This window comes from Aplysia californica, unplaced genomic scaffold (genome assembly GCF_000002075.1).
Source record: "Aplysia californica isolate F4 #8 unplaced genomic scaffold, AplCal3.0 scaffold00705, whole genome shotgun sequence".
NCBI lineage: Eukaryota > Metazoa > Mollusca > Gastropoda > Aplysiida > Aplysiidae > Aplysia > Aplysia californica.
Window position 1 is genome coordinate 302039 of NW_004797975.1, and position 19667 is coordinate 321705.

General features: G+C 39.1%; 1 protein-coding gene across 1 annotated transcript; it reads right to left on the reverse strand.

Annotated features, from left to right (window-relative positions):
• Positions 1-978: 978 nt before the first annotated feature.
• Positions 979-19637, reverse strand: LOC101845428 (T-complex protein 1 subunit theta). The gene is made up of 16 exons (XM_005108644.3): positions 19558-19637; positions 13288-13378; positions 12776-12987; positions 12242-12311; positions 11528-11656; positions 10991-11052; positions 9972-10109; positions 9415-9486; positions 7709-7882; positions 7090-7177; positions 6341-6456; positions 5379-5450; positions 5056-5148; positions 4080-4151; positions 3124-3243; positions 979-2153 (listed from the first exon to the last, which is right to left on the reverse strand). Exons 1-16 carry the CDS (start codon positions 19615-19617, stop codon positions 2088-2090), a joined length of 1635 nt encoding a protein of 544 aa, XP_005108701.1. The 5' UTR covers positions 19618-19637; the 3' UTR covers positions 979-2087.
• Positions 19638-19667: the final 30 nt, after the last annotated feature.

A 19667-nucleotide genomic window follows, 5' to 3' on the forward strand; every position in this document is an offset into this window, starting at 1 on the left:
TGTTCAGTTTTTAGTAAACAAACACACTGGTGACACTGACACAAAAACTGTCATTATTAATGATTATTTAGAGCAGGGAACAAGCAAGATAGGCAGAAAAAGCAGAGGAAAAGAAAAAATAGACCAACTGATGTCATACTATACAACCACTCAGCCTGTATGTTTTCCGCCCCATCAATACAATTTAGATCATTTAGGAGGCCGGCTGTTTGATTATGTTTGTCAGCTAATCCGGCCTCCACATCAACTGTGACGGCGGCTAGCAATCCAAACAGATTTCTTAGTGTAAGACTTGCCCATATGCAGGGTTCCTGCCATGAACTTCCCACCAAATTCAAGAAGATTTCAAGGAAAAATTTAAAAAATTCAACATTTGGTAAAAAAATTCATACCAAAAGCTTATTTCCGATAGGCCCATACTTGTCCGAAAGGAATCATAGTTTCGATTTTCCGACAAAAACATTGTTCATGTCCAATCTAGCAAAATTCAAGGAGCTCTCAAGGAGGTTCCTCAAATTCAAGGAGTTTTCAAAGAGATTTTCCCTTCAATGCAAATTCAAGAAGTCTTCAAGGACTCCTTGGGAACCCTGCATATGCCATTTTGAAAAGAGACTGATAAGTTAACGGATCTTACACTGAGCCGTCGAAATGGATTCAAATTTGAGTAATCATTAACCCTATCCGTATGCCCTGGGGTCATTTTGTAACCCCAGGGTTGTATTTTTCGCATTACATTTTAGAACACCTCTAGTGGGAAGATCTCTTTGAAACTTTCAGTATTTCTCAAAAAATCGTTTTGAGAGACTGCTATGCAAAGCGTACGGATCGGATTAACGTGTAAATTTCCTCTTTGGAAAGTGGTGGCACAAGAGTTCCCCACGTCGTATGGATACGATAGTAAAACACGACGTACGGATAGTGTTAAGGAAAAAGGGGAAAAATAAACAAAAGAGCACAAGAAATAATCCAAAAAATATCTAAAATTTAAAAAAACTTTTATTTCAATCTTTCAAAGACCTAGGGAAAAAATAAAATAAAATGCGAACAAGCAAAACAAACAGCCGTAAATATGTTTTGAAATAAATAATGCCAACGCATAAGGACAAAAATACTGCCATGAACAAGAATTTCAGACAGACACCTAGCCACACTCCACTGCTTTCGAAATAGAAACGATATGGATTAAGCAAACTCGAATGAGACACCCCCCAACCCCACCCTCATAGAATACTTTTTTTTTAGCACTAAAACAAAATTTGAACAATTTGTAGCACTTTCAGTAAGTAGCATCAGCATTATAATGAGAAAAGATTTCGGGCATTCAACCATACCAAGCATACTGTAAACACATCTACACAAGAAGCAACAGCACACAATGTACAATGTGATCCACTTCCTCCATCCACAATCAACGTTAAGTCCTAACGCGCCTGAAAGTGCACTAACGCTAACACTATCGTAAACCCATACACCCTTGTGTGTACTCAGCCAACGTACTTTATCTTTTTACATGCAGCATTCACAGAGAGCTCTCTAGCAATAGGGCATGGAAGACCGACGTCTCTCACGCACCGTTTAACTTGAGAAAACTGACATGACCCTGCACACAAAAACTCCAATCACTTGTGTTTGTACACACTGTCAATGCAAATAGCAGTGGAGACAAAATTTATCATTTGTTTTGATCGTTCATCACTAGTGGTTCATGCAACTTACAAAGGACTCTGATAACAAGCCTAGGCCTTCAATGAACAGTCCAATGGCCACTTTGCACACATGTATAATTACGTATATATATATGTATAGACATACATTTCCCTGAATATCTTTGTGGCGCATCTGATGAAGCAACTGACTATATTAGTGTATCATAAAACATGCGCTTGTTTCACGCAAGAAATAAAAACGAACCCCCACCCTATCCCCAATGTTGAAACTGCAAGAGAGCAGAGAGAAAAAAAAAAAGGTTTTTCAAACACGTAAAAGAATCAAACACGCCCCTCCTTCTCCGCTTCCCTCGCACGACTATGGACAGCATAATGAAATGGATGCAGTGTTGATGATCAGAGAGTTTGTTCCTGCCAGTCTCAGTCTTCATCCCAGTCTTTGTTCTGCTTTGCCTTAGGACCCCCGGCTCTTTTGGCCATGATGATCTGCGGAAAAAGGTAAAAAAGAAAAGGTCAACACCTAGAACTACTTTACAAAACAGATTTCACTGTAAAACAAATCCAAAGACGCATTAACAGCTCTTCATCATGCTGGACAGTGGTATGAATCTACAATCAAGCCTTCGGTGGTGGGCAAATTTTGAGAGTTTTCATGACTATTTTGACTGTTAAGTGTAAGACTATATGAAGCTATTTCTAAAAGTGACGAATGACAGAGTCTTACACTCAGCAGCCCATCTGTGTTTGTCAGAACAGTAGGTACGTCTACACTACACTTGTATGACTGAAGAGGAAAGTGACATTTAAAATAATTGGTTTGGGGGTCCTCTTCCTTTCACAATATCAAAGCTGTCAAAAACCATGCCTGTTTTTTCCCCCCAATTCACAAGTCTTCATACAAAATCGTATCACAAGATGCAAAACGCATATTTGAGGGGTTAAGTTTCATGTACTGGTCATGATGGCAACCTGCTAACCCGAACGCATTCGAATATATTGCTTACAATAAGACTGAATTAAATTGTTCACAGCTTTTAATGTTGATCTTTTTAAAGTAATACCGCCGCCTATAAAGTATAAGCTGCATATTCCGATAATTGATACTATCACTACTATCAGATGGTAATCAACAAAAGTGAAAGTTGACTGGCATTCCTAATCAAGTCACTTTAGCCACAACATGACACCTCACTTCTGACATACTGTAGCTGCTTACTTGAGCTGGAGTCACTCTCTGAACAGGGAAAGGGGAGTGAACACTACAAGACCTGAATTTTTCTGACCAAGTCAGATGAAAGTTTCTGAGTCTGGAGCACAAAATGTACTTTCTCAAGTCTAATTATCGTTTCCCATGATACCATGGGTCCTGGGAGCCTACAAGTAAAGTGATATTAAAATACTATATGTTTTCAATAACAACAAAGCAAGCATTTTATCAAATAGAGATAGCACCAACCTGGTCAACTCTCAAAACTGTGCAGGCAGCAGATGTGGCAAATTTAAGTCCCCAGTACTTGGTGATGAACAAGTCAATGATATTGGCTTCTGCAGCATCTACAACGGCAGCCCCTTCAGCCTGGACAGATCAGAAAAGGTTAATAAGAAACTGCACTCACATAAGATCAGATATTCTTCAACCATACATGTGTAGACCCATTGCAGGAAAAGAGCCAATTCATTTTTAAAGACTACTACAGTCAAGGTGAAAAGAAGATGTCGTAGACGGGTTGCTACCTCAGAATTGCAAAGTATTATCTGACATTTTTTGGCTGTTTTGAGTTAAGACCATGAAGTCAGAAACCAAATGCTCTATGAAAATCGTAAGATAATTCAGTCGTTATCGAGACATTCAAAGAATTGCATTGGAAAAGGCTTGAAATGACACTCAAAATCTTTGACATCAAATTTCCCCAATCTAGGCACTTAGGCAGAACTTTGTAATTCTGAGGTAGCAAGGTGGATATCTTGGATGGCGTCATTATGTTATTTTTAAAAAACACAGAGGGGAAAGTTCGAAGTGTTTGTGAAAGTAATTATCTTGGACAGATGGCTCTCAGAGCAGGTTTGACTGTCGTATGACATTGCTTATCCAAATGAATCTCTTCTGAAATCAATACAAACCCAATTTTTGCTCGGAGGAATGAAAAATTTAACAATCTAATGGACAGAAACATTTTCATCTCTTGCTCAATATCAATTTCAAGCACTAAATTCCAAACTTAGTACAATACAGACAATAATGAGCACTCCATTCCTCTACCATTACAAATGGGCTGGACATTATTTTTAAACATGCGGCCTCATATATATTTAGAGTTGGAATTGGAGGGGGGGGGGAAAGAAAAATAATACACATCTCCCATTCCACTTCAGCATTCATCCAGATGGTTATACTAAATCTTCACAACTTACCTCAATGTCAACACCAATGTTGACCTTCTTTTCATGATGTGCAGCATACAATTTGCCCAGAACCTCGGTTTCCTGAAGACAAAGAAGGACAAAATATGTTCAAGACAACAGGATCACAGCCAGCCTGCACTTGGTTAACAATGTCAAGCTCAATGTAAAATAAATTTCGTACGTGTCTCACTTGCTAAACATTGTCAAACCAGCTTTCATATTGTGAAATAGACTTACCTGAGTTCCAACTTTCAAGCTTGCTACATCGGACTGTACATTACAAGAAAGGTATGACTAAAGTGAGAATTTAAAAAAATGAGGGGACATCTGTTCTGAACGTGTCACTGTATAACGGGAAAGAACAAATGGTTATATGAGCTTTTGCTTCCCTTGGCACAACTGCAACCCGTAATCAATAAGGTCAGAATTGGTTCTCAACAAGTGTCATTTTCTTCTTGCGACCTTCCAAATGTAACCTTGACCAATGTTGAAAACTAAACTGCAGTAGTGCTACAATATACAGATATGTAGCGAGCCATTCTCTTTTCTCTGATGTCACACCAAACATGCTCTAGACTAGCCCCCCCCCCCCGAAAGATTCAAAGCCACACATGTGGTGGCTATTTGTCCAACCTCTCTTGACTCCAACAATGCACGTGTTGTGTGGAAGATGGCTGTGTTTGATATGTCATTGGTAGTGTGCAGTGAGTGATATTGATAGGTAACAGGTGTGTACAGACAGTCCCAAGGTATAGGCAATAGGAAAAAAGGTCCTGACGGGGGAGAAAAATGGGCGCAGCGACATCAGCAGGGGCCGATCACCCTATAACTTGTGTAAGCAACTTCATTGGATCTGAGTTTGTTAATTAACGCATTCTTTACGTACAAAGCATTAAAAAAATTTTTAATGGATAATTTACCAAAACATTTTTTGGTATGTAACTTAGCAATCGAATTGTTTTTTTTAAAGGAAGTGTTAACTTACCTTTACACCAGCATTTCTGGCTAAAGCTTTAGGGACCATTTCAAGTGACTCGGAGTACTTCTTGACAGAATACTGCTCAAGTCCAGGAAGGCTCTGTGAGAATAAGATAAAAAATGCATTACTTCAAACAGATGTAGTGAAAAAAAAACAAACACGTGTGATTTGCGCTGAGAGATGAGAAATATACCACGACCGTTGCACCTGTCATAATGATTGCAGTTTTTAACCACAGCAGTATCAGCCAATCTATAAAAACATCAAGCCACATGAAAACAGAAAAGAAAGCAGAGGAGTAACCTAGCAGCCGGAGCAATGTAACTTACCTCTCCAAATGTGGCCACTTGCGTTGCCAGTTCAATCTCAGTGGCACCAGCTCCAGGTACAATTCTGTTATCCTGAAAAGAACAGATTAAAAAAGTTATGAATATGGACAAATGAGCTAAGGAGCGCTTTTTAAAAATACTTACAACTCAGAATTTCCAATGTTTACCAAAGACACAAAACCCATCTTTTCCCCCACTGCACCTCTGAATTAACCTATTATCAATAAAATATCCAGATTTTTGTATCAACAGTATAATTCTTCACAAAACTAACAACACAACTTGTGTCCAACCAACTTATACTTGAATTGGCAAAATATCTAAAGAAGGTATTGACAGGCTATTTCTGGCATCTGCGTTTGTCGCGGCAGTGATTTTTGGCATTTTTTGGTCTGCGAATTGCGGCCACGATTTTTGCATTAAAAAAACAAACAACAAAAACAAACCAACCCCCCCCCCCCCTCCCCCCCATCCAAACAACCCCAGTGTATCAAAAAGATAAAGAAACCAAACCTCTTTTTTTTTAGAAGGAAAGTATATTTTCATGTGAAGAATATGAATACATTTTATACTCTTTATATATTGCCGTTTCTTTTTCATTTTCCCCTAGCTTTGTTGTGTTTTAATTTGCTGGTGTGTTAATTAGAGCGTGTCTCCACCAAAAACGAATACTAACACTGGTAGTAGGCCCCATGTGTGTGATTCCATAATAAAAATTTATTGTAATATCTTGTACTTTTTCTTGAATTTCACTCGTTCATGGTTAAAACGGCCGATCATCAGATAGGTGGACACACGGCCCTTATTTGTTAATTTTTGTGGTTGTTTATGTGCTTTTTAATCTTGATGTCATTAGGAAAAGAAAGCCAATGCAACCACAGAATGGTTTAAAAAAGGGAATTTTTGACTGTGGGTCACCCCCCCCCCTCCCCCACACCAACAATACTAATACAAACACTTACTTTTGTGAGAGCTTTGAAAGTGTTGACACCATCATCAATGGCTCTTTCGATGTCGTCCATGATGTTGTCAGTTGAACCACGGATCACAACAGTTGCGATTGGGCTTTCCTTTTTGTCTGAAACAAAAATTAATAAGAAACTAGAAATTCATCTAAAAACGAAAATTGTTTAGGAGAGGTCCAAAGAATGAATCTTAGTAAACAGACAATTAAAACTATAAAACTTTAAAAAACCCAACACGGCTACTACGAAAGGGCATGGAAGTCGCATAGGCTTAATTGAGAAAATGGGGAATACAGTGAAAAATATTCATGGGTGAATAAAGATTGGTCAGGACATCACATAATCAATTATTTTACTCATCATCACAAAATATTTTATGCAAATTCTGTTTTAAAATATGATTTTGAAAGCCTTAAAACCACATGTTCATTGCGTAACATGAAATAGCTTTGATTTTTGACAAATGATCACCTTATTTAACAGACTCTTCTGTCATGTATGGTCCTTATGAACCCCGACACTTTATATATACACCTTTATTTTCATTGTTAACTCCCCAGTTTACTGAAGGTTAGTACTTATGGATTCCTATCAGCAGGGAAAAAATGGAAGTAGTACTCATCACTAACCTTCTGATTAATACGTTCATAATTAATCCAATCTGGACTTTGGAAATGTCTTTCTACTTTATTCTTGAGAAAACTCAAAAAGTATAACTATTTGAGAAATCTGAAAAGTATTCTCACCTTGCTTGAAAACAACAACAGGGGTATCTCCAATCTCATCAACATATGCCCTATCACAGTATCCGCACTCATCAGTAGTTGGTGCAGTCTGTGAAAATAAAACAGAAGTTTAGTTTTCGTAAGAGTTTTACGGCACTTGCAACACAATAAAGTCACATAAGTGCCGAAGATTAGAGGTGTTACAAGAGCGTAACAAACACAAAAAAAGAAGGAGAGATCACAACAATACATGTTTGATAGGAAAGAAGGAGCAAACCACACCAGAGCACCCGCCAACCATCCCCACAGTAGTTTACTATGAAAAAAAAATTTTAAAAATCCCCGGAGACAAAGTACAATATAACATTTTAAAAAGTGCAGTCACAAAGAGCAACAAGTTTGAATAATTATTTACCTGTAAAAAGCTGCCAAGCACACAACTTAGTTGCAAAAATTGGTTTGAATCATTCTGCGACATTTTCACAACCAGAAGAGCAGCCCATTGAATAGGTAGGCAGTCCTTTCATCTTATAAAGAAAAAGTGAAACAGTTGCAAAATGTAAACTGATACTCCCCCATGACAAACAATCATTAACACGACACGACACAAGACCGAAACTTTCATTGAAGGTGTACTCACAATCTTTGGCAACGGTGTAGCTCCTATAGATTTACAAAGACGACGGAGATCCCACTTGGACAAGAGACGGACGAGCATCAACTTGTACTTGTTGGCGTAATGAAGGGCGAGGTCACCGACCTTCCCTCCAGTCACTATCACATTGACACCAGCATCTGCTATCGCTTTGATTTGCTGCACACAAGACAATAAAAAAAAAAAAAAAAAAAAAAAAAAAAAAAAGCAAACATGTGAATTTGATTTTGGGGGGGGGGGGGGGGGGCCCATTTCCATTTTTCACAATGAATCACATTAAAACCTTTAGTACTGTCAGCGAATTTAGTCGTCAGTCCGTAGCATGCGCTCATTACCGCTAGCGACTTTAGTTGCCCACTCGACCAGGCACACCAAACATAATTATAACAACGAACAGAGCCACTGCACTGAAGTAAATACCAAGGAAGTCACTTTATGTGATATTTCAGTGGCTGAAGAACCTCTGTGAATTTTCAAAACGTCTTTCTTGGACCACAAAGGTTTTTTTTATTTCATAAAATTCGATCATGGCTTCAGTGTTCTAAACTGGTGCGGTACTTGAGGGCTTTTCACTATATGAGCCTTTGGTACTGTAAGTGTTAAAGTACACTATGTAGAGATTTTGTACAGCAGTATGTTCTATTATCTTCAAGAATGTTCATTGTTGGCTCTGGTAACAAAGATAGTAATACAGTAGTCTCCGCCTAAGATCCCACCGCTTACGATCCCGGTTCGCTTAAGATCCCGCTGTTTTAAGAAAACAGAATTTTTACTATACAAAAGTTAACCCTAAGATCCCGCTCTGATTCACTCTGAAGGTCTACATTCGGCTAAGATCCCGCATTTCAGATTATAATTTGCGGAACAAAAACCCGGGCGGGACAGCCGATCAACCAAGAGTGAAAAGTTGAGATCAATAAACTGTCCGTAGCGTCAAAGATCAGCCACTATCGTGAATGTGATCATATACACGTAAAACTCGATGAAGCGATACAATGTTTGCCCCAGACGGGATCACACCGGGGTGTGAACCGACCGACACGATTGTTTTCCCCGAACATCGCACTCACACCTGAGCTCTCCCCCTAAACTTACATCACTCGCTGAGTGGGTAGGGCTACACGTTCGCTCCAAGCGGGAATCACATCGAACTGTGAACTCTTCCTTGACCATTGCACAGTTGTCTCTACTCCCGAATTTGCAAGACACACTGAATTTTAATTGGTGTGTTCACAACGTAATGGTGTGTAACGACAAAGGTAGTGGGGGGGGGGAGACTCGGTCAGAGATGGAAGGCTATAATTTTCGACAAGTAACGGGAAGGGGCAACTGGATAAGCATAGATCTTGAGACATGATAGGATAATAAGTGAAAATGGCACGCCTCATCCCACTATGTACTGTGATAGGTCATCAAGGTCAACCACTCTTTGCTCGCCATACGTCAAAAACCAACCAAGCGGTCACGTCAATTCATTTTAGAGTGGAGGGAGACCATTATGAGCCTTAGCATGGGTCACCATAGATTCTTCCCCGGGTTCGTCGGTTAAGATCCCGGTTCGCCTAAGATCCCGCATTTCCTTGCTCCCGAGCACCGGGATCTTAGGCGGAGACTACTGTATAAGATAGGAGGTTGATGAATTGATCCTTAAATAAATCTTATACATTTCGTAGAATTCAACACATACTCACCTCTTCCATCTGGTTTTCTTCACCTTTACTGAAGTTCAGCAATTCATCTGCATTCTTTATCAACACAGTGCCCTGAAATAAGAAATTTGCAATTTCTACAGTTCAAACTGCAGCTTTAAATGAGAAATATTCACAAAACCGACCAGTCAACAAGTTTCCTACCTTTGCACTATGAGCAAAAAAAAAAAAAGAGGCAGGTGCAAAACATGCATTTAGTGGAATATTCCACAAGGGACTGAAACGGGAAGGGAAATTAAAACTACAGTTGGCCACACAGTTCTTGAAATGTCACATTCGCCCCAGTAACCGAAAACACTAGTTTGTTGAAGACGGTCTTGCAAAATATGTTCATCTTTACAGAACCACACCCAAAAAGTGTCAAAACTTTCTCTTGATCAAAACATCCATCTATTTTATATGCTTTTATACTAATGATTCAAATTACGCAGCCAGTAAACAAGGTGTTACATTTCTACAACGTCAAAACACCCAATCACTGTGCCTTGTTTCACCTCAGAAGTATATAAATACAAACAAGCCAATAAAACCATATTTACCTTAGTTTCCGTTTGCATTGCATCGAGAGGACAGGAATAGACGACAACTTTGGCATTCTCCGCTTTCGTCACGTCCCCTTCCACCTGTCTCTTGAACATCATGCCCTGGATGACTTCACTCTGGAGGATTCCTGAGCCCTGAAAAAAGGATTAACAAATGTGATTCAGGCTTTTTTTTTTGGTAAGTGTTTTACCGCGCTCACAACTGATAAGATCATATGGGCGTGCGGGATATATTTAACATTTTTCAGTTGGTAGGCAGTTTTGAATTTTGTTTGGGTGACGCCCTAAGTCTACTCTTATCGATTTTACACCACCAAGGGATCTTTAACGTGCCAACTTGCACACGGGACCTCCGAGATTTTTTGCCCTTGTCCGAGAAGGCTATGTGTAGATCTTTCCTACCAGAAGATCAGGGGTGTGGCTGAAAGACAGCAGTAAGAAGTGGCCAAGGAGTAGCAGTAGAAAGGCTGCAGAAAGAGTCAGGAGCCCAGAAGAGGGGGTAAAGGAGGTGGGGACAGAAAGCAGACGACAGAACATTGCTAGAGAACAGGAAAAGAGGTGAAAGGAGACAATTTTAGAGAAGAAAATTTTTCCCTCGCTACCCGGGTTCGAACCCGGGGCCCTTGAATGAGAGGCGAACACCTTAACTTCTAGGCTACGAGGGCCCCCTGTATCAGGCTTTGAAACACGAGTCTATGACTTAATAAAAGATGTTTTGTGGAATACGTAACAATGGACTTCTAACTGAACCAAAGCAGTAAAAAGTGGTTGAACTTTTCTGTTAGCGACATTGTTCTCCCACTGAAATTGGACAACCACAGAGACCAAGACTTGTAATAACAAAAATGTAAAAGGAAGGAGAAATGAAATGTATACACATTTTAATTCGTCATACTTAAGCATACTGTAAGTCACAGAAAACTTTAAAAAAAACCCCCAAAAACCTTCAAAACCCGAACACTTAAATCATAGACTATTAAAAGTAAACAGACACTGGACAAAATTTAAAAACTTACTGGAATTTTGCAGACTCGAATGTTATCTACATTGAAGCTGACTTTTCCAGGAAGAATGGAAACTGTGGAAAAGAAAAGAATTTACCGATTGACAATACAATAATAAAATAACAGTCTTTAATTGGTAAAGATGAAAAAACAACAGGTAGTATTGAGGTATCAACCTTAAAAAACCCCAAAAGAATCAAGAGATTCCAAATTTCCAGTGATTGAAAAATCACCTAACCCGGTAAGACATATACATTGGAGCATAGAGCTTATCATACACACCTGAGCACATTCGCAAGGGACCCTACCTGCAAAAGGAAAACGCAAGCCAAAAGCCAAAACCCCAAAAGTCATTCATTGACGATGCTTCAGTGTAGAAAAAACAACAACCCAGGTGCCCTTACACTGGAACCGAACACAAACGCCCAACAACCCCTTAAATGATTTGGCAGACTAGCAACGCCCCCCCCCCAAGTGCAAATGTGCACATCGAATAAATATAAATGGATTGTTAGCAAAGTAAAAAATACACAAACAGTAAAAACTTACTGCAGGCTTTTGCTATGAGTTCAGCAAGGAAGTCCTCGTTGCCATACTGCTTGCTCATGACAGATGTGCGGATGGCTGGTAACACTTCCTTGAGATTTCTCATGTCTTTGACTGTACCAATGGACAGCTCTGGAGATAATAATCAAGAACAAATAAATAATACACTTGAAACAACTTGTGCAAAAATACTAGAGTAAGAGAAAAGACTGACAAAGATTATCTCTCTTGTACGACATTTATCTTTCTAGAAGCCTTCATACACTTAAAGTTAAAGCATCAAACCTGCGTGAAGTATTTAAAAACTAACGACACTACAATGTGGTAGCAGGGAATTTTCTTCATATGAAAGAATACAGTAACCTGAATCTGCATTGAAAAGAGAATAACAAAAGAAAACAAAAACAAAAATTAGACAAATGCTACTCCTTCTTTCATTCTTTTTTTAAAAAGTGGAAGATGAGCATCAGCTCATTGGTACCAAATCTATTTCAATCAAAGCATACTTTCAAGGTATTTAATCAGAGCAGGAAAAAAGTCCTACAGCACACACCCTGACTCAAACCTAACTAAAATATAGATCAAAGGTAACACTGCAAACAAACGACACACACCAATGCCGGAGTAACATGGCTAATAATGTTGAAAGCCTATCTTTAGCTTGGACCCGTGGACCTGTGACAAATGCACAGCAAGCAAAACTGAGGGCTGACTTACCTGGCAAAATATCCAAAACCTTTTTGCAGGCCAGCTCATAGCCCTCGGTAACTTCAGCAACAGACAAGCCCTGCAATTCAAATTAAGATGTGACAGGTTGTTCATGCAAATGGATACAAGAAAGTAATGAAACACGCAAGTAAAAAGACCAACCAAACAAACAAACAAAAAAATGCTACAGGAAAAGATCTAAAATATCAGATCCCATATTTTCTTCAGTCAACATTTTGAGATCAATTTAGCAAAATCAAAATAGAATTCTAAAAAAGATTCAACAGCTAATACATAGCCACTAAAAAGGAAAACAAAATACTTTTAAAAATCATTTAAAATCATAACACTTCTGTGTCATTGCTCTTAAAAAAACACACAAAAAACCCCCATAATTTATAATGTGTTTATCAATTTTTCTCATACATTGCCCCCCCCCCCCCAGCATATAGCCACATTGTTGTCGCTCAATTCACAAATACACCAATAACAAAAAGCAAAATATTCTACAAAGTCCAAGAGAAATTTGTAATTTTCGCCTACCATTCGTAGCAGTTCTTCAGCATTCTCCAAAAGCGCTCCAGCAAAGCCGAGCACAAAGTTTGTCCCATCTCCGCACTCTTGTTCCTGCTGTTGTGAAGCCATCACCAGAATTTTGGCAGCTGGATGCTCTACCTCTAGCTCTCTCAGGATAGTTGCAGCATCATTAGTGACGAAAAGCTTCTCTAAGTGGTTAATAACCATCTTATTTTGACCTGTGTATGGGGTAAAGAAATGGACAAATATCTTAATATACTTTTGAGGAATTGAATTACCCAGTGAGGAAAGTGTCATATACATTGTACCTAAAATGACTTTGGCTATTCAATAAAACATGAATTTAATAAGATAAGCCAGTAACTATGAAACTGGTTATTTCCTGACAGTAAAAAAATCTTAAATATGATCATGACACCCTTGAGGCATCAAAACACGAAAAACAACAGTTTACCATGCCAGTCTAACCTTTTTAAATACTTTCTTTTTGAATATTGTTTTTTATATAATATAAATACCATGAGGTCCATAAGCAGAAACTGTAGTCTGTGCGAGTTCCTTGCATGCATCAATGTTTCTGTAGACTGCCTCTTCCAACCCACTGTAGTGCTGGAAAAAAGGAAATTGTGCACATCATATAAGAAGTCTCTTTCCATGCAGGGAGAAAAAAAAAAAGAAGGATATTATAATCTGGGTTTTTAAAAACTTCTGCCTGTTGTTACTGTGATCATTTACTAAAGAAATGTTTCAGATTTAATCAGCATGAAAGCATAAGTTTGATCCTAGTGAATAAAACATCTTATTCCTAATAATAGTCCTGATACTGTTAGCACTTGATGACAGCTGTCTGGCACATACAAACTGATCTTATAACAGGGTTGGTGATTTTTTTGATAAAAATAAAAAAAATCGATTTTTTTGATTTATAAAAAAAATGTCGACACAGTTTGGGATTTTTGGTGGCTAAAAGTATGTTCTTTTGGTGCAAAATGCATTGTCTTTATTTTAACTAATGATTAATTTAAGCAACTGCAATTTTAGAAATCCTTAATCTGCTATATCAGTGAATTATGGCTACAGACAAAAAATGAAGAAAATGTCAGTCTAAAAGGAAGGGGGGGGGGGGGGGAAATTATGCATATAGATGAACTTGCATTTTATTTTTATTACAGTGTGTGTGTGAGCACGCGCTTGTGTTTGTCTAAAAAGAAAAAGAAAATGCTAATTTCAATTATGAAAAAAAAAGTAAATTGAATACTGTATTATTTTACTACTTACAGTGACAGGGGGGGAAGCAGACTTTTAAGCAATTTTAGTCTACTAAACCTTATATCTGTTTTATAAAACCAAGGAAAGGAATTCTGAATGTTTAAAGATGTAAAAACAGAAAACATTTTTTAAAAGTGATTTAAATCACTGAGTTTTATTTTTAAAATCAAGTTGATTTAAATATTTAAAAAATCAACTGATTTAAATCGACCCGATTTAAATCAACCCAACCCTGGTTTTCAATTATGAAAAAAAGTAAATTGAGAACTGTATTATTTTACAGTGACAGGGGGGAAAGCAGACTTTTAAGCATGATTATATTAGTCTACTAAACCTTATATCCGTTTAAAATAAAACCAAGGAAAGGAATTCTGAAAGTTTAAATATGTAAAAACTGAATACATTTTTTTGAAAAGTGATTTAAATCACTGATTTTTATTTTTAAAATCAAATTGATTAAATTTTTTTAAAAAATCAACTGATTTAAATCAACCCAGCTCTGATTTCAATTATGGAAAAAAAAGTAAATTGAATACTGTATTATTTTACAGTGAAAGGGGGGAAATCAGACTTTTAAGCATGATTATATTAGTCTGCTGAACCTTATATCTGTTTTATGAAACCAAGGAAAGGAATTCTGAATGTTGAAATGTGTAAAAACCGAATAAAAATAATTAAAAAAAAAAGTGATTTAAATCACTGATTTTTATCACAAAAAATCAAGTTGATTTAAATAAAAAAAATCAACTGATTTAAATCAACCCAACCCTGTCTTATAATGATTAACAAGCCATATATGCTGTCATCGCCACTCTGTACAGTCAACCTAGAATACTTAAATTAAAGCTTTCACCTCCCATTTCTTGTTCATAGGCCTGTAAAACATGATCTAAGAGTCTCGGACTTGGCATTAACAAGGGATAATGATATGTGTTTCCTGAACAAGATTCACTATTTTGGTGAGGCACACAACCCTCCACAAAAGAGCAAAGCCGCTTTGTTCAAAAAGTAAGCAGTTTTACGCAGCCTATAATATTACCCTTTTCCATTACTTTGCATTGTCCAACTGAAATTCTGTTGAGGCCGAGGCTACTCTTCATACACTCTTTTTTTCTTAGTTTTTTTTTGGTAAGCGTTTTATGGCGCTCGCACTGCATAAGGTCATATAACATTTTCAGTTGGTAGGAAATTTTGAATTTTGCCTGGGTGGCGGCCGAAGCATTCTCTCATCGATTTCAGACCACCAAGGGATCTTTAACGTGCCCAACTTGCACATCGGCCCTAAGAGATTGTTTGCCCTTGTCCAAGAAGGCCAAGTGTAGACCTTTCCTACCAGAAGATCAGGGGTGTGGCTGAAAGACAGCAAAAAGAAGGAGCCAAGAAGTAGCAGTACAAAGGATGCAGAGAGAGAAAGGAGCCCAGAGGAGGGGGCAAAGGAGGTGAGGGGGTGGGGGATAGAAAGAGGAGAGGAAAGCAGATGACAGAACATTGCTAGAGAGAAGGAAAGGAGGTGAAAGGAGACAATTTTAGAGAAAAAATGTTTTGTCGCTACCCGGATTCGAACCCGGGACCATTGAAATAGAGGCCAACACCTTAACCTCCAGGCCACGAGAGCCCCCTACTCTTCATACTCAGAGCGAGACATGGGAGCAGTAATAGCAAATAAATGTTCCCTCTCTGACCAACATAGTGGAATATATGCCCAGCCACGAGGTATACGATATTGATTTGTTTGAATCAACAACAAAAGGACTCGAAGAATATATTTGACATTTTTGTCAAATTGTGAGTTTGTCTTACATGAAATTGCAGCGAGCACCTAGCACACCTCTGTGATTGGCCCAAATATAGATGACGTATTACCGCCATCTCTTTCTGCCGTCTTCAGGGGCTTTCCTCGCCAGTTCGTATGATGGGCTACGTTACTAGGTTTCATCGCCGACTGCGTGGGCTGTGTGTGAGCATGCACGCTTGAGTGTGTGTACAACTTTAAGGAGAAGGTAAATTTATGGAACAAAAATTGCTGAGATTGTTTATAAAGACAACATTTACAACCCCCCCCCCAACGAGATCTAGATCTGGTCAGTTACTGGCGAGGGAAACCTCAGAAGACGACAAAAATAGATGCCCGAAATACGTCATCTATATTTGGGCCAATCACAGCTCGCAGCAGCTTCACGTTTTTGTCTTCCCCGACTTCCTGTTCAGACGGAAAGGTGTACATGTGGGCAAGTCCACATATGGGAGGAATTCCGTAACGAGCGACCGCTATTTGAAACAGAGCATAGAATAGAGGGTTAGACTGTTAGAGCAGGGCAAGTTACAGTTAGGTCTCTTCTTGTGAGAAATTTTGTAACGAGCGACCACTATGAGAGTAGAATAGAGGGTAAGGGATTGGGTTAGGGGTAGGCGTAGGGTTAGGGTTTGCGGAAAGGGTATGGGTAAGGGGTAAGGTCAGTCTGGTTAGGGGTTGGGTCAGGATTAGGGTTAGGTCTCTAAGCTTATATATAGGCCTATATAATCAATGTGTTTGTTGGGGTGGTTGCTCTGGAATAGCAATGCCAATCGGGCTTTCCCGCGAGGCGAAAATTTGGTCCCCGTTTACGGGCGATTTTGCGGACCCGGCCGAAGCGTAGGTGACTAACTTTGTCAACCTCGGTCTGCTCTATTTCCGAACCAATCCGAATGAAACTCGGCTACCAATCAGAAAATAGGGCAAACTAATGATATGTGGACGTTGAAGTTCGTACACATAAATTAACCTATACTTTTGGTGTCGGGAACACTTTCGTATCGTGTACACCGAAAACTATAAGGAGTTTGAATTTCAACGCCCAGATGGTAATAGATCTATCTATCCTCTATAGTGTGCTCAAATTTGAAAGTTCTGTGTCAAGTAGTTGTTTAGACCCGATCGTAAATCTACGACTACCCCCCTATCCAAAGCGGCTTCGCACGGAGACCGGCCATTTTCCCCTCACTCCCGTGGCAAATGTCTGTGACCTACAAATCCCCGCATGACTATTCCGGGCCCGTTCATTGGTCACTTGAAATAGGGCAATGGCGGGCGCGCGCATCCGGTTGTTTTTCTCTCTATTCCCCTGTAACATCGCAATGGGGGTATTCCGAGGCGAGGTTATCTCGTCTCGGGGTGTTCGCGTCTCAACGGGGAAAAAGAGTTTTTAATTGTACGGCATGCTAGATTGAATTAACTTATCTTTTACGGTTGGCATGGTCTAAAGTCATCATAAAAAGCTTTGCAATTATTTAGTCACGCTGCCGACATATATTCTTAAAGATCCCATGTTGTGATACGATGCTATAAATAAAATGGACTCATCCCGACACCCCTTTTTCGCAAAATCGTAATATGCACACCACAATTTTAATTATACCAAAATAACTACGAAATTGGTAGTAAATCTGACTGCAGAAATGATTTCTACACTCAAAAACACATCGGGTAGCCAAGTTTCTCTCGAACATTTGGATTAGTTACCGAGATATCGTCGATTTTCTTACAGAATCTGCTACTGCGTGGTCCACTTTTTAGGAGTATTTTCCTATATGTGGGTCATCCATATTTTGCCGACCTTTACAACCCCATAACTTTTTTATTTATGAACCGTTTCTCAAAATTCAAGAAGCATAATTATCAGAATTGAAAATTCTTTCTTAGGTACCAAAAAAAAAGGGGGCAAAAGTGTAAATTTAAATTTTCATTGGCATTGCTATCTGGAAGTCCTTCCCTCTTTTTTGTTGTGTATTGTTGCGGAAGTCTTCCGCACATAGTTACAGATTACTACATCTAGATCTATGCTTGTCCACTCAGGATATGATTTTTGTGAAGCATGGCTGACTTATTACACTTTGGGGAAATGAATCTGGGTAAAATTGTTCTTTACCGGACCACCGGTCGGAACTAGTTTCACTATGGCGCCTAGCGGCCCGCTATTCTTCCTTTCCAAGCTCCCCTACTCAGTTTTCTACGTCCTCATCTTTTGACTGCCAACAACCGACTGATGTCTCTTACCGGATTTTTCAGTCATCCCGACCATGCCACCGTGCCCTTTGACCCTGATACCTTGAGGCTAATTGGTCAATCTAATCAGGTGGTCCACTATTCTTATTTGCTCGCGACTCTGCAAGGCTAGGCCTACTCCTGATCCAGCAAAGTCCAATGGAGGGCAAGAGATGCGCACGAGAGCTCATATTCATAATTTTGCAACTCCCTCGGCCCTGCTGTGAAGCAAGCGTCTGCCTGTTTCAACTCTAATTAGATATACCCCGATGGTCCCCTCAGGTTATTGTTTATATATATGGGTGTGTGTGTTTTTAAATTATTGTTGCCAGGCTAGCCCCCCTGAAAGCCCTCACTGTTGTTACATTGATATGTAAACATTAAACATGATTGTCCGCTCATGTCATTGTTTTGCATTTGTGTGTTTTCTTTATTGTTTCCAGGAGGGCAAGCCCCCCCGGACACCCCCTCTCCCCCAACTGTATGATACACAGCGGTCCACCAAAGTTAAATTCCCTACCAACCATCAACCACCTCTCGCCTCGCGCTGTGTGCGAAGTCGCCTGCGGAACCACCCACGCAGAGAACTAGATTCTAGATTTAGAGTGTGTAGGCGTAATTAGGCTAGGCGTGCGTAGTAATCGCGGGCCGAGACGGGTAGTTCGGTAAAGTACAACCCAGCCTGAATCTGTTGCAGTTTAGTACGCTCGAGCCTTCTCTAGATCTAATGGTTTGAAGATTCTAAAGGTCTAAAAGTGGCTGAAGCGCTGTGGAGCTTCATCACCCTCTAAACTAAATGCTAAGTACTTGACTTATCTTTTAAAGTCTTTTATAATTTTAGTATAAATATAAAGTAAAACATATTAAACTAAAGACTAAAGCACTGAGTAGGCTAGAGTCTGGAGAGTACTGAGCTAGATCTAGAATCTAAGTCTAGATCTAGATTTGTCTTAGATTTCTAGATTCTAGATCTCTCTAGAATCTAGATCTAGATCTCTCTAGAATCTAGATCTAGATCTAGATCTAGATTCTAGATCAAGAGTCTACAAATACAAAGACTCGACTGGCTATGTATGACAATCTGAAAGTTCACAAAGTTGATTCCACTTGCCACTTCAGTATTAATCTTGGCCGTTAGATCTAATCTTTCAAGACTTAGCCAAAGAAAAATCTTTACCAGTTCCCACAAATGAAGAGTATTAAGTATTATAAGTTTATTTTTCGAGTATAAAAGTGTGGGAACAAAAAAGAAAAATAATGAAGATTCTAACTCGGGTGAGGGGCCCGGCCAAGAATGTTCTGGATTGGAATCCCAGCTTAGGTAAAGGCACTGCTTGTTTGATCGTGTCTGTGACAAAGCATGAGTTTGTTGATGCCGTCACTAAGAAGTCAATTCAATGTGAACATATCCTAATTTCAAGAAATTTTTAAGTCACAATCAAAGCTATGAACTAGTAAAAACATTTAAAAGTTATTAAATAAGGAATGTATCTCTTACCTTAGCACCTTCTTTCATCATTTGGGCAAAGCCCGGAGCTCGTGGTACGTGCAGCGCCATGTTTGTTGATCTCGGTATCCCAGAATGCAAAACAGTGACCGATGGCGCAT